Here is a 16,370-nt window from a genome sequence, read left to right on the forward strand (position 1 = left end):
ATGCGTGAAAGGGCTTCTATGTTCAACCTTCATTCCTCTCTGAAGAACAGGAACACCATGCACAGTAACAGCAGAAGCTTCCTGACATCCTCCTGTCAGTACACCCCCAGATCTGATAAGGAGGAGTCACAGAGCATGGGTTGGCCTGTGTATCCATGAAATCCTTAGTGATTCCTGCTGAGACTTCCAGAAGAGGTGCCTGTACTTGTCAAAAAGAAACATGTTGTTTCTAGTAGGTGTTGTTACTAGTAGGTGTACTGCAGCCCTGCACAGAAGTCAATTCCTGTATGTACACTCAGCTTTGCCCGTCTCATGACAAAAACCACCAAACACTGCTTAAACCAGAATCACTGGCTCCAGCCCCAGTGGTATTAAAGAAAAAATTATACACAGTATCTTGCCTCTGAGCCCTGACTTCCTTATCTTCCAAGCCTTCCCTTTTACAATGTCCCAGCACTTCTGCAGAAGACAAAGATGAAAAAGCATAGCTAACATTTGCTATCTCTACTGTCTGTGGCTAACAGTACATGATACTGTCACCATACTCAAAGACAAGGGGCATCATTTTGGTGATTTCAGTCTCAAGCTTAGTGTAGGCAAAAAGCAGTATTTAAGGACTTTACAGAATGTTTAGATTACCTTGTGGCTGATCAGTAACTGCACCTTTCAGTTTTATCTGGCACTCTACTTCATTTTTCTGCCCTACCCATAAGAGCACTTAAGCCATACTAGAAACTTTGTTGAGTTCAATGCCATTTTCATTCTGAATGTTTACTTGTTTATATGCACCTATGCAGGTTACAGTGGTATTCGTAAGAAGTCAGAAAGGCAGCTGGTAGAACTGGTATCTACAGTCCAGCAGCTATTAATTGGAGTGTGGATCAAGGACTACTAACTTTTTGTTGACCACTTTTCATTAGGCTGTTGTGTTGTGTTTTTTTAAGTTGCTGCAAAAGGGCACCTGCTCAACTGTTTTAGTTATTCAACCTTTAAAAGGATACATTTTTTCCTACAAAAATGTTCAGGAAAATATCTATTTTAAAAGATATCTAAGTAATTACAAAAACAATTCTAGAAAGCTGTTTTAGAGAGGTGGCAGCAACTGGCAGACGTTAAAACTGCACAAAATGCTAAATATGAAAGCACTGATGTGAAATTATCTTGATAATGGCTTAATTAAAAATCAAATTTATAGGTGAGTTTATCTGGCAGATCAAAGAATGTTGAATGTAATACTTAAAAGTGAAACAAATTCAAAATAAAGAGAAAACGATATGTTAGCATGAACTTGGAATCAGAAACCACTGAGTTGCACATGATTCCTGTAAACAGAAACCATACAAAATCACCCTGCACCAACTATTTACTGATGCTCATATATTCCATCTGGAAGTGCAAAAAATTCTTTACATTTCCCTTTCCTTAAATTCTTACTGCTTCAAAGCTTCTCCTTGCTATTATTTGCCAATTTTCTCCCTCCCTTTATGCACTCCATACTTCATGTTTTCTCTGCTGTTTGATATGGGCTCTTTCACCACTTATCACAGAACATGTGATCTAGCTGAGTCACACAGTCCTGATCAAATTCCAGGCTAGAAAGAGCTGGAAAACACAATTGCAATGCTTTGAAATCCTTCAAGCTCTTTTTGCCTCCCTTCCTTTAAGATGTTACATTTACAGTTTGCCCCACAGTACTTACGTGTGTTAATTTTCTGGAGGGAAATGTGTTTTTCCAACTGACGTCGTAACTTTACTTCTGCTCCATATTTACCTAGCGTACCATTGTCTGCCAGAATGAAATGGGTATGGGAACTGTTGAGCACGGAGAGCTTACTTAGAGGGTTTGACATTGTTTGGTAAACCCGTGTTACCTGTGTGTCAAAAGGACAGATGCGGCTAGATTAGAACTAAGAACTAGATGTGAAAATCCCTGATGTCACCCAGTAAAGACCACGCCTTATGAGGAAAGAACTCAACCAGACCTTTAGAACCAGAAATACAGGAGAATTAGAGACGGACCTTGCTTTTACATTCAAAACGTGAACTCTTCACAGCAGTGTTTTCTCTGGAGGATGACATTCACATCTGTGCACTCTCCTGTGTATTCCCTTAAACTCATTAATGTACTCTCCCTGATCACACACTGTGTTATATAATCCTCTTACTGCATTAGAAAATACATTCTCATTTGGAGCTCCTAGTAATTAATATGCCACTGCAGAGTACCCATCTACAGTAAATGCCAGTCTTGTACATCCAAAAGCCCTCACAAGATTTATAGAAGTCTCAGCATGAAACCCTGAATTTAGGACTTGAATCTCTGTCATTACAGAAAGGTCTCTACTACTGAAAGCAATGCAAATCTTAATAGCTCCATATTTACTTTCAGGTCATACGTGACAACCTGACAAATATGTTTGAACAACAATCTTTCCTCAAGAAATTGTTTGATTTCAGCTCTTACACAGACTTTAGAAACAGTTAAAATATTAATACTCCAAAAAGATGAGTAGTGTGTTTTGTTACACAGCTGACATTGCTAATTACATAGGAGTTTCCTTAAGGACTTACATCTTTTCCTATTAGATCTTCCTTGTTTTCTACAATGCCCCACGGTGCAATTCCTATGGCACATATTCGTCCTCTGGATTTGGAAGAATGATCTTTCAAGGCATCTCCCACGTGACGAATAACACCTATAGGTACAATTCATTTGATTCATTCTTGGCACTTTTGAGAGATCCCTGAACAACAGAATTGTCTTCATTAGTTCCTTTCACAGAGCTACCTGCTCTTCTGGATTGTTTTCACTGCTAAACTGGTACCTCTGCTTTGTAACGGAATATGCAATGGACCCATGTTTTTATTTTGTTCGAGTTGCATGTAAATCCTATTCATGTAGTTTTGAACTTAATGAAGTCTTCGGAAGTCTTACCCAGTTACTTAGCTTGCCACAGTGTAATCTGTACCATTGTCTGGAATTACATTACTCATTGTACACAGTGTTAAACACTGTATACTAAACACTATAATAATAGCACTGGAGTCTGAGTAACCAAAGTCCAAACCCTATAGTTATCTAAGAAATATTTTTTTCACTTAAAAATTATTCATCACTTTCCCCTTAAAGACATTAGACCTGTAAAACAAAAATCAAAGACTTCTGTAAAACAAAGGCCAAAAGAAATAATTCTTCTCTTATAGTGTTCTGAGAAATAACTTGATATAAATATTTATTTCAACTAAATAAAGATATTGTCATAGAAATAATATAATGAAAGTTTACATCTAATTGGTTTTTGAAGGTCACACAGAATTATTATTAACATAAATCAAATTAATTATAAGCCAATCAGCCTCTAAATGTAACAACAAAAGAGGAATGATGAAAACAGTTTAACAGGCCATTCAAATTTTGAACATTGTATCAGACACCTGTTTCATTGACAGAAATCAGGAACAGTGTCCCAGACCTCCTGATGGACTTATGTTGAGTTGCTTTACAACTCATGTTTTAGATATGATCAAAACCAGAACTGTTTCAGGTGACCAGAAGACTAGAGGAAAATGCAAAAAGGAGACTGCAATGTAGAGACATCTACAAGTGACTTCTGGTTTGTTTCAAGATTGCTAATTTACAGTCATTCATTTAAGAAGAAATACTTTATTATGTTACAAGACTAAGCATGTGCATGCGTGGTGATGGGTGATCCCATGGATACAGTGACTTAGGGATACAGCATTTAAAGTGGAGCATCAATTGATCAGTAACTCTCATGAAGATCACACAGTCCAAAGGTATGTCACAGTCTGACTGCAGGAATAGGGAAGTGTCAAATGTTATTGACACAGGAAAATCTCACAGGCTGGGCTGGTTAGGAGATTAACAAAAATGATTACAATGCTCCTTTTTTGTTTTACCAGCTAATGATTCATTTATACAGACTTCTGCCTGTGATTGGTAAATGAACATCACCAAATTCTTAAGTAGACTAAAAGTGCTGGTAATTGATTACCTGTGCTAACACCTCCAGTGAAAATCCAAGCTCCTGTGGTCATGGCAGCCTTTATCAGACCTTTTCCGAATACTTGCTTTAGTTTAGGTTGCATTTCAAAGTTCTGGAGGCCTCCATGGACAGAGATTAAAAGTTTGGGCAGTTCCAGTTGCCAGTCTTTCACCATGAGATGTAGCAGAGAATCTGGTTTAGTGTCATATGACACACGGATATACTGCAAAGAGCAATGTATAACATTATCACTCCATGTGCTCTGTAAATTGGCTATTCACTAAGCAAAGGAGAGTGATATTAAGCCTTACATCTTGAAGAGTTTTACAATTTTTAGGCAATACATTATTAAATTTCTGTTGCTTATGATTAGAAAAAATAGGCTGAAACCTTTCATGTTGCTATTGAGAAATTATCATCCACTTCCTGAATTTCAAAAGTAACACTTTCTTCACCTGCAAAACTGACTTCAATCAAGTGATCTTCCCATCAGCCTAAGCTCTCATTACAAATCTGCAGTGTTGGAAACCACATATTTTAAATGACTGGAAAGTGGTTTGTATTGCTCCAAAAACTGTTTTGACTGAGAGAGGCTGTGGACTTTCCTTCTCTGGAAGATACTCAAAACCTGCCTGGACATATTCCTTTGCAACCCATTCTAGGGGAACCTGCTTTAGCAGTGGGGTTGGACTAGATGGTCTCCAGAAGTCCCCTCTAAGCCTTACCATTTTGTGATTCTGTAACTGCCACAGAGAAGCAATAACCTTCATAAGAAATAGGAGGTGTATGTTACCTTTTATCCTATTCATTCCTGATGTACTTATTTCTGCCTCCAAAGCAATTGTTTGCATTCTTCTCAGTGTAGTTTATTTCTGCTTGAAGAACAAACAAAGCACCACTAGCAAAACCCACCAACCTCTCCCAAAGATTTTGGACATCCATGCTGGGTTATTTGGCCCACAAATCTCATACAAACAGATGGAATCTTTGGCATTAATACACACAGCCGTCTCCTTAGCTAATATGTAATGACAGTAACTTCAATGCAACTGTTTCATCAAGACATTGTGAGGTGCTTCCTAAGTAGGTATTATTTTTCTCTTGCCTTTTCTCTCTCACTTTTTGAGCATCTTGTCCACATCCTTCTGATATAGAAAAGAGATTTCCTTTGATTTCAATGGATTATGCATTGACTGAGCTGGAATCTGGATGCATACCTATTAAGCTAACAGAGAATATGTTGGAGTAAGCTATGCTCCTTACCATGGCCTTATTTGAATGCCCTCCTCCTTGGAATTCAAGGTTTCCATAGGCATCAGTTGGGTATGTTTGGGTGTGTTTACTGACAGACCATTTCTCTGGCTGAGCTTCCACTTGCTTTGTTTCTTCTCCATTTTTATTAGCTGTTATACTTGGAGGAGGTGGAATATGTTGGTTAATGAGCTGTCCACAGCAGCACCTGTATATTAAAATTTGAAGCAACTTGATTACAGCATCTTCAATATTGGATGAGGATTTTAAAATGTTAATTAAAAAAAAAACCACCAGAAATAAAAATATAAATTAAAAAAGCAACAACAACCAAAAAACCCACAACAAAACAGAGTTTCAGCTGACTATGCCTTGAACAGAAACATCTAAAAATCTTACAAACATCTCTTCTAGGTCATATCTGTTTTCTTTACATACACATGTAAGCCAGAATTACCAATCCATAGGTGCTTCTTAACAAGCAAAGATAAACAAAAATCACTTCACTTCTACTGTACACTGGAAAGCTGTTCTTGGCTAAAGGATGGGGAAGATAGAAGAATGCAGAAGAGGAGTAGTGACCGTCTCTTTCTTACTCTGAGATGACAGCTAGCACATGACATAAACTGTTACGTTATCCAAAACAAGCTGAATCACAATTTAGCTAGACCATGCCACAGCAGTAGTATCAATATTTGGACTAAGAATTCTGGTCCTTCTATATAGTACTGTTATTTGTAGTGTCATAATAACTACGAAGAACGGTTCCACTTGCTTCCTGGAGTGCACATTGTTGCACCCTTGCTCTCAGAATTCAGTAAGGTTTGCAAAGCCAGGAACTAACAACTCACTGCCTCTCCTGCTGCCCAGCCTTATCATCTCTGTATGACATGTCTCATGGCTCTGTATAGACTGGAGTACAAGCACGTCTTGTGGTTTTCTTCCTGTGTCATCTCCCTTTAGGAGCAATGAGTAAGCTGGGTCTCAGTTTCACATGCCTAAATCCATAGGAAGTCCCGTTTCTTCAGAATTATTTTTCTGTATTGGCCAAAACAAAAATTTCAACTATTACCTGCTAATGTCTTTGTTGTTGGCAATTACATAGATACATTCTCTTTTTGAAAAGGTCTTCTCTATCCAAGCCTTTTGACCCTTGAAAGAGACAAAAATATAAAATGAGAAGATACATCATGACATATTTCTGTGTGGCAGATACAGTAATGTTGGCCTTCCATTTTCAGGCACTGTTTTTAAAAACAAGAACTGAATTCACTGAATCACTTTTAAACACCAGACACATCCACTCACGAAGCAAGTAGGTGGTGGGAATTTTCAACATCTTGGATAAAATTCAAACCTCAAATGTCTGTAAAAACCTTTATGCACAACGATGATGGTTTCAAAGTTATGTTTGTCTACCAAAAAAAAAAGTATCGGCTTCTTCCTATTTTAGCAAACAGTAAATGGTCCTAAAATAGTACAGAAAACCAGCATAAAGTGTGACATAAACAGATTAATAGCATTTACTCCAAATGACACTTCAATAATGCTTTTTGCATGCACAAAATGTTTCCTGAAGCTTGATCAACAATCTTCTCAGAACTGGTTTTGTTTCCTGTTGTAAATCAAGTTCCAGCAAATGCCCAATATTGTTACTTGTGCTCGTACACATTGTGCGAGTTTTGTGTTCTAAAATGCGATTAACAGGAAACTGTTACAGAGGTCACATCATTTGTCTATTTTAAATTGCATATTTTAATTTGTAATTAGTTTGTGAATAATTTGTGGGAGGGTGATTATTATTTTGTCTATTTTAAAGATAGTCACTTTTTCCCCAAATAGAATTTCAGATTTCTATGTGTGATCTCCTTGACTGAGTGACACAAATGCCCAAATGAGCCCCACAGTACAGGAAACACTCTACAAAATATTAATGGTAATAGATGCTGCACATTTAACTGGAAAATGCAAGATAGTAATATCAAAACAACTGTGGATCCTCCTCCATATTGGTGAGTACTGCTTTACCTCATTCCTTGTAGCTTACCAAACAAGTTTCCTTTCTTATTTTGCGTCTTTCATGTAAAAAGAGTTAAATAACCACTGGTTTAAGTCACAGATATAACATTCATGTTTGGAAGGAACCTTTTGCATCTTGGTATCTAAAATGAACTGTATGATACACTCAAGTTCCCAGTGTTCTTAAAAGCTCTCTCTACACTGAAAAAGCTTACATACACATGTTGTAATACTGATGTTTTATTCTTCTCCAGCATAGCTTCCCAGACAAGATGTAAGCAGGTGAAGACGTTTATTACGTTATACAGCAAAGTTCTACAGTCTGTCAGCAGGCATGTGTCACACCTTAACTGGTTATTTTCTACTGGCATGCATGTAATTAAGGCATATAATAGGTCAAAATAACAAAACAATATTTTAACACATCCAACCAAATTCTGCCTAATTTATCTCCCTCAGTTACAAGATGTTTACATTCTTTTCAGAGTCACAGAATAAACATAGCCTTCTCTAATTGGAGCAGAGGTAAATCTCCATAGCCTTCCAAAGCTAGCCGAAAACAACCTTTCTCCCACATACTCACACCTAAAAGTCAGTCACTGTAGGCACTACAGACATTATGCTCTACTGGCTTATTTTTCTGTGCTAATGAGAGGAAGGCAAAAGCAGGCATTACAGATCAGGGAAATAAAACCTCAGCACATTTGGTCAGCCTTTGAAGTTTCACTGCTTTTGTCTATTTAATCTGCTTAACCAAAGCTTCATTATAATCCAGTGCAAATACTTGAGCAGAAACATTCACTGTCAGAAAATGGGCACTTTCCCTACTTGTTTGATATAGGTTCTGCATATTTCTCTCTCTGGATTGAAATTTATTTGGTTTCTTGTGGCAAAATATAAATACACATACTGTGTCATTTGAGTCGCTTTTAACAGCCTTGGAATGGATGAATTGTTAAAGGACTATGACAGATCAGCTACAGTTTTCAGACAAACAGCCAGTGGGAGTATTAGGCTCACAAACAGCAGCTGCCAGCAAGATTATGGTGCTGAAAAAACACTGCATATTTTCCATTCACCCCTGAGAAACTCAGAAAAAGCAAGATCTCAACTTGTTGATATTAGGGAAGTTCAAACCTGCTTATTGTTGCAAATCCTGAATGCACTAATCAGAATCCAATTTTGAAAAAACACATTTCAGATGTTCAGAGGCATATTTGTTCTCCTTTATGAAAACTGACATGTGGAGACCTAAATTACCAGAAAACAAATATAAAACTCCACCCCCCTCCCCCCCCAAAAAAAAAGAAAAGAAAAAAACAAACCCCAAAACAAAAAACCAGATCAAAACAAAAAAACCCACACCCTGCCAATTTTTGGTCTTCAGCCTAGAAATTAATATATTGGTGAGAAACAGTATTAATATTACTCCACTTTATGAGATTTTTGTTCTCTCTAGCCTTCAAAGAAGGTATCCCCCTGCAGAAGGAATGAAAACCGGTCTTGTTGGTTTGCAAATCATGAATTAACAAAATCAAGTACCTAAACAAATAATCACCTTTCTAATATAGGTATTAACAAACACAAGCACTATTTCTACAAAGACCAGATGTCTTTTGGCTCTCACAAACAAACACCACTATTTGCTAAGAAACATGCATATGTAGGGCTGTACACATGTAGTAACTCAGGAGAAAATTTTCTCTCACCACCACACAAAGAAAATTATTCACAATTAGTGTCTGTGAATAATTAGTGTGATAATACCACCACCAAAGGAAGTGAAAGAATTTGGGGGATCAAAGGGGAGCAGGGATGAGTGTTGTAGTGTCACTGGGGGACATCCAAAGCACAAAGTCAGCCACATCTAAAGCAAATATAGTCATCCCCTCTCAACAGCCATGATCCCCAAAGAGATGCTTCATGCAATAGGGACCTGTTTTGCTCAGTGGTTTGGCATGCTTCACTTGATTACAGGACAGGATAGGGCTTTGGCCTTGTCTTGCAAGTAGAGAGCATTCCACTTCAGGCCAGCTCTTTGGCAGCTGTGGCCCTACTAAAAGAGCACACGCTCCCCAGGTGCTGCTCTCCAGAGAGGCTTTGCCTGTACCAGGCACAGCTGGTCAGCAGACAAGTGGGCATAAAACAGCAGTGGCTGGTGCACAGAGCCATGTATGGAGATCAAACAGCAGACAGAGCCTGGCACACAGATGCAATGGGGGAGCAGGCAAGGGACCAAACGAATGTATGTCATGCATAATACAGGGTTTGACAAAGCTGTTTAGGCTAAATCAATCACAGAATAATACAAAAATAGAGCTGGCTGGGCAGCAGAGCTCACATCTCTGGAATAACACAAATTACTTTCACCAACTACTCTCACCAACATATTGTTAAGATGTGGATTGATTATTGTCATCTATGGAAACATTCAGATGTAAACCAGTTCACCATTTTAACAATTCCCATAATCCTGTAGTACGCTGCAGAGGGTGGTATCACCAGGGAAGGCAAAGCTCACCTGTGCTCCCCAATTATTTAATCAGAATTTTGTTTAGTTTTATTTAATCAGAATGCTCTACAGATTTAAACTAGGATATTTATGCCAGATTTGAGCAGAGATGTTTGCTTTGATGAGACAATGAAAGGAAGAAGCAATCTGGAGCTGAAACAAAATTCATACTGAGAGTGTGTGCATGGTGTGTACATGAGTCCATTCGCCACGTAAACACGTCCATAGTTACTTGTACAACTGGTAAGAGTTTTAGCAATCATTAGAATATGAAGTACAAACAGTATCCAAGAGAAAGAGGCTCTCATACTGTTTGCGATTTTAAAACTCTTGTTCTCATCCCACTGTGTTTTTCAAATGGTTTAGTTTGAACCCATGCAACCTTGTCAGGGAACCATTTGCTCTGTGATTGAAACTAACACACAACAGGCAGGATGGCACTGTCAGTAAGCAATGTTGTTATTTCAAATTGAGGCCAGAGATCACTCCTGCTGATGATGTGGAAACCAGCAAGCAGTGCTACATTGCACAGAGAGCTGTAATGAGCTTTCATGCCTTCATTACACTTTGTATTCCTGGCCTGCTGGTGAGACACACAGCAAACATCCGCTACAACAAGAGGAATAATTTTCTCTCCACATTAATTAACTTAGGGACACAGTCTACAAAAGGAAGTAACAAGCTCTCTTTTCAAATACAGCACAATTCTGCTGCATGCTTTAGAGGTACACAGCTCTTCTCCAGAAGCTCAGAAATGTGAAAAACAGCTATGCCCTCAACACCACAGTAGACCTGACTTTGCTCTGCCATGGCTGGACATACCCATCTCCATGTATTAGTTCAGTGTGTTGGATGTGCTCAGACACCCTACTGAGAAGCACAGCTGCTTGCGTACAGCTCAACATTAATGTCACTATACAGCTAATGCAACTGAAATGAAACAACTCAGAGCATACTACAGGACAGCTTGGCTCAGTTCTTGTCTGCAGAGTACATGCCTTGCGTAGCTATGCAACAGAATTTTTTTTAATGGAACTGACCAGGTTACACACCACACCTACCACATTTTAAGGTAGTAGAAGCCATTCCTGCAATAGCTCAGCCCTGTAACAAATGTTAGGGAAAAGATTTTCTAAGAAATGTGAACAATAATGTGTAATCTCAATTTGTTATCCAGCCCAGTTGTATTATTTGTCAAACCCTCCTCATGCCTTTAGCCCGTTTGTTCTAGGTGATGAGGAACACAAATATATATCTGTACCCCTTTCTGAGATCTGCTTTGGATTTTTTTCCCAAAAAAATCCCTTTAGTCTGCAGACACTCCATATAGCTAGTTTTACTCCAAGGTCTTAAAAAGTGGCAGAGTTATAACAAGCACAAGCCAAGATGCTAGGATGGGAAGTGCTAAGTAACTTTATCTATGGGTAGTGGAATCATCCCTGCCAACAAGGGACCAAATACAGTAGAGTGGATGAACAGAGAGAGAAAGCAAGCAGTCTCTAACATGATGCTAGCCAAAGTAGCCTGGTAATTACTAGTTTCTTCTGTAAGATCATTTGTTAATAATTTTTACTTGAAGATGACCCCGTTATCTTGCTCTGGCAAGGCTCAGGAATTATTTTGGTACTGCTACAACTACTTGTCCTGTCTAACATAAAGACTCTTGGCTAGATACAGTTTTAAAAGAAGCAAGGACACTTCTAGATGTGTGGGTATTTCTCTTAACTATGACAATTTAATCTAGGCTATTCTGACCTGAAATAGAAAAACGCTATTATCATGAAACCACATGTGATTCAACACCATTAGCAGCAGATCTTTCTTGGTGAAATTCATCAATACTTATGAAATCACAACCAACATAACAAGGTACTTTCCTCATCACAAAACTAAGCCTATGAAGACCTCTAATTAAAACTACTGATGTGCTTGAGTCCCCTGGTTATTTGTGGTTTAGAAAACTGTGTCAATAGATTAGTTAATTGTGCATACAAAGAAAGACCAAACTGCATTTAGTGATGCAGATACCAAGACCACTGAACTGGCCCCTGTGAGAGAGATCTGGCTCATGAAAATTCCTATTATTACAAATTTTGACTATTAGAGTAGAAATTATGAAAGTGCTGTTTGGAAAAAAAGGTAAAATATATAAGCACTTCTTTGATGAAAGATGCAAGAAGTTACTAGTTCAGCAATAACTTCTATAAAACTTCTGATAAGCCAGTTAAACAGGGTGATTTTTCATACATGGTATTAGAGTCAAGTATGAGACTTTATGACAACTTCTATTTAAGAAATAGGACAAAGCATGAATAAAAAACATTTTAAGAAAATGACTATGTGTTTTCTGACATTACTTACCTATAAGTGCTTGTTCTAAAAGTACAGCTCTAATTAGTACTACTTGAAGTAGAGAGCGCACTGAACAGGTAGGCTTGAAGAATTTAATACACTGACATTTTCAGAATGTGGGGAAAGCAAGCCACTCTTGAGGATGGACTGCCAGGCATGTTAATAGAACAGACTTCTAAATTCCCACAAAGTAAAATGTCTATGTTGACAATATAATACAATAAATGCATATTCCAGAAGTCTCTAAAACCTAGAGATGCTTAACAAATATGTATTTCGCAAATAAATATAATGCACTATTTAGCCTTAAGAAATTAACATTAGTTTGTAGTAAGTACAGTTTTCCTGTAAGCAAGATTCTCCTTGTAGAATTCTATTAAATAGTTTGAGCTGTTGAAATTTTGCAGCTTGGTGTGGCTAATTTTACTCTCAGTAAAGCAATTCTTTTCCAGGCACTAGCTAATATGTAAGCATTAGCAGCCTCATTTTATACCTCACTGCTTTCTGTCATTTTCAAAAAAACAAGAAAGACTTTCCAGATAATTTAATGGGCTGCAGGCTTTGCACAAAATTATTGAACACAATCTTTTAGAAATCATTATGGAAGCACTGGAACACAAGGGTTAAAGTATATCCCCGAGACCCAAATATGTGTGTTTAAAATGTTGTATTGTATAAACCTGACAGTTGCCAACATTCATTGAGAACTTTCTCACAACTTGAGCACTTCAGGACTGAAATAATTACACAGGATGAGGGTAATGGGAGATCTCAAATGAAGTTTTAGATAAAGCAATTTTCAGAAAAAATGTTTAATCTTTTTTTCAATCCTAGCATATCTAAATCCCTTGATGCTATGAGTGAAAAGAATTAATAGGTACCATACAACCAGACAAACTGTATCTCCAACAACATTCCTGGACTTTTTTTTCATGGTGTGCAACACATTTTTCTCTAAAGAGAGAGAATACAACTAGCTTCAACAGATCGTAACACAGGCCAGCAAACACAACATAGAAAATACTTGGCCTGTACTGACAAGTACTAGGTACAAGCCACATTTGGCTTTAAAATGTCAGCTGCAGCCTACCATTTGAATTAAAATGATAGTGGTGAAAAATCATATTATAGAGGTGTCATTTCACTGGTTTTAATCCATTATCAAAAATGGGAAAGGAAAAAACCTCTCCAAACTTGCAGAGTTAAAGGAGACTTGAACCAGCTAGATGCTGTATTCAAAGTTTTCTCTGGCTCAATAAGGGAATACAAGGAGCTACTCTTACCCTGAGATGTCCCTCCTCAAGATCCAAACCACACTACAGCAGGAGGGATAGGAACGACAGATGAGTGGATAGGAACATCATTCTTTTGAGCTGTCATTTGAAGTGCTGGAGGGTAACAAGAGCCCAAACTGAGCTTCTTTGGCTCCTCAATCACTTGCAAGATAGGTACGCGAATACTCAGGGATCTCTATATCTTGGTGAGGGAGTTCGCACAGAGACTTTGCACCTCAGAGCCCAGTACACTTTACAGCAGAAACAAATTCCTTCAAATGACGACAGCAGCTCTGTTGATACAAATGTGATGAAGCTGCAGATGCTTGTTATAGGTCTTGTACTGGGAAAGCCCCTTTATTGGCAACACTGACCAGAGTAAGGAAAACCACCATAAATTATGCCCTTTTCTAAGACCTCCAGAACACCTGACCTACTGTCAGATCTTGATAAACTCAACTGGAAACAAACACACCGAGAAAGAGGCTTGCTTGTATTGCTTGTTGCCAAAAGTGAACTCCAGAAAGTATTAACAGCAAATTTTGAAAACTGGAGACAATCCCAAAACAAAGCAAAGTCCCAACCTACAAATACAAAAGTCCTCCACAACTCCACCCCCATTTGCTGCAGAAGTAGCTCTAAACTACCATTCAAAATGCTGAAATATGTAGGATGTTTTTATCCAACCCCTCTTTACCAGCACATCTACAACTTATTAAAATGTTCTAATTCTGAAGTGTTTCAAGACAACATTTTTAAACTTGCAATGAGTACTTCAGGTTTCATGTCTTTCAAAATAAGTAAGCAATGCAGAACTTATTCTGATCAGAACACTGTCTGTTCAACTGAATTATCTTTTGCCAAACAATTTTCTGTCACCATACAGAGATTCAGCGCAAATTTCACTTACGCACGTCAATGCTAGAAAAGGTAGCAAAGCAGACAACGACAAGGAAAGAAACAAAAAAATCATTTAAAAGCATGTCCTACCTGCTTGTCACTGGAAATGTTTCAGAGTTTGGAAAGATGAATTACAGCTAGAATAAATAAACTGCATTTAACTCTGAGCTTCTGTCCCATCTTTCTGCTTATTGTTCAGGTTTCTCATTCATCTTACTGTTAGAACTTCCAGTCTCTCTGAAGTTCATGAGAATTCCCAAGGACATGAGTTTCCACCACTTTAAGAAGAGAATCTCATATGATAAGCATGTGAGCAGCTTCTTTGTTCAAACCAATCTCATGACTCCCTTTGAAGGTAATCCTTTAGAAGTCTCATGACCCATCTCCCTGCCCAGAGGGTATTTTCATCTCATGGTGGAACAAGGCACAACAAATCTACTTTGATAGTGCCCAAATCTCCAATTTGTTAAACCTCCTTTCCTCTCTTCAAACAGTGGATGTACTTGCTGTAAAAATGCCGGCACTGCAGAAAGGCTAAATCAGGAGCTGAAACTTTTAATTTGAAATATCCCCTCCCTTCTGCTAAAATATCAACGTTATTTGCATAATTGAGACAATTGGATATAATAGTCCTTTCAGGGGTCCTCATTAGATGTACAGCTCTACATTCTTTGAAAGGAAGAAAAAAAGGAGGTCATACAGCATTAATTATATTTAATCCTTTTTAGAACAATTTGAAGTTGGGCAAAATGCTGCACTAAAAGAGTTGAAGTCATAAATAAGCCATTCATTTTGTAACTTTACATATCACATGCATTTTCAAACCCTGTTGCTTTTGTCAACTTAATTCCATTGCTGAAAAGGGCTTCTTTTGCATCTTCTCATACTTTCAAACTACCTATAGCAAAGGACACAGTGTGTTGCAAGAAGTTATTTTTTCTGGCCTAACTTTGAAGTATCGACCTCATCTTTCTGTGCCAGGTGTTAACATAATAGGTAACATAATAGGATGACATCTAGAATAAGAGTTAGGGACCATATTACCAGTTTAGCAAGGCAGTCTAACTCCCCGCTGCTGCGCTGCACTGCAGTCTGTGAGATTCTAAACTTGTTTTACTGTTGCTGTACGTGATCTCCAATGAAATTTAACACATTTGTGACTGGCAATGAAATATGTCACAGATGTCATTTTGACTTCTGTCCTGCCCTAAAAGCATGCAGCTCAAAAAGCTTTGTTTTAGAACCAGACTCTGCTCTTCCTAATGAGACAAAATTCCTGCTGACTGCATGAGAAACAGCAATGGGGTATCAAAGCATTACACATGCCTCTGGAAAACTACAATGCCAAATAAATTTTGGACTTTGTTTCTGTTTGAGAAAAAGATACATTTTGAAGAAAGCAAACACCAGTAAGACAGCATGAAGTCAAAGAAAGTAAGCAACTGAGTCTGTCAGGGGCATAGCACTCCATTCATAATGAAAAGACAGAGCATTCCTTCATTTAGGGATTTTTTAATTTGAGCCTTTCATTCAAAGTTCACTAAATTTAGCAAGAGACTTTCTATCAATGTATTTAATGGAGGTTGAGACAGTGCATATTACAGGTGTATTCCACAGCTGCATAATTTTCTTCCGTGCTTTCAAAATCGTGCTGGTAGTTCTGACCTCTGAAAACATACCAAGCTAAAGTTCCAGCTGTTGCAGAAGCTGTCTATTATCTTGCTCAAGCAAAGGGATTGTTACAAAGCCACTACCCACCAGTCATGAAAGCTGAGCATAGAAATGGCAGACATACAATAAAGTCAATAGATGTTTCTTTTTCCAATGAAAATCAGATTTCAGACACAGTGGCCTTTATGGAAGCCTCTTCTATCTGCAATGTGGTGTACCCTGTCAGCTGGACAAACTGCAAGACATACTATCAAAAACATGTAAGGCAGAAAATCTGTTTTGAAGAGAGTGATTTGGGCACTTTCCTCTGAAAGTGGAACTCAGACATCTTTTGAGGTATGTTTCTTTGGCTCTATAGCAACAGAAGTTAACAAGGTATTAAGT

At 38.0% G+C, this 16,370-nt stretch overlaps 1 protein-coding gene across 1 annotated transcript in view; it reads right to left on the reverse strand.

Annotated features, from left to right (window-relative positions):
- The window catches only part of TRPM1 (transient receptor potential cation channel subfamily M member 1), a 75,054-nt gene that overhangs the window by 34,013 nt on the left and 24,671 nt on the right, over positions 1–16,370 (reverse strand). Inside the window, exons 2-6 of the mRNA XM_054168742.1 lie at positions 6,331–6,410; positions 5,271–5,466; positions 4,017–4,230; positions 2,572–2,696; positions 1,700–1,871 (exon numbers count right to left, since the gene is read on the reverse strand). Of these exons, the coding sequence (XP_054024717.1) occupies positions 1,700–1,871; positions 2,572–2,696; positions 4,017–4,230; positions 5,271–5,466; positions 6,331–6,410 (787 nt within the window). The remainder of the gene's footprint in view (positions 1–1,699; positions 1,872–2,571; positions 2,697–4,016; positions 4,231–5,270; positions 5,467–6,330; positions 6,411–16,370) is intronic.

Source organism: Dryobates pubescens, chromosome 17 (genome assembly GCF_014839835.1).
Source record: "Dryobates pubescens isolate bDryPub1 chromosome 17, bDryPub1.pri, whole genome shotgun sequence".
NCBI lineage: Eukaryota > Metazoa > Chordata > Aves > Piciformes > Picidae > Dryobates > Dryobates pubescens.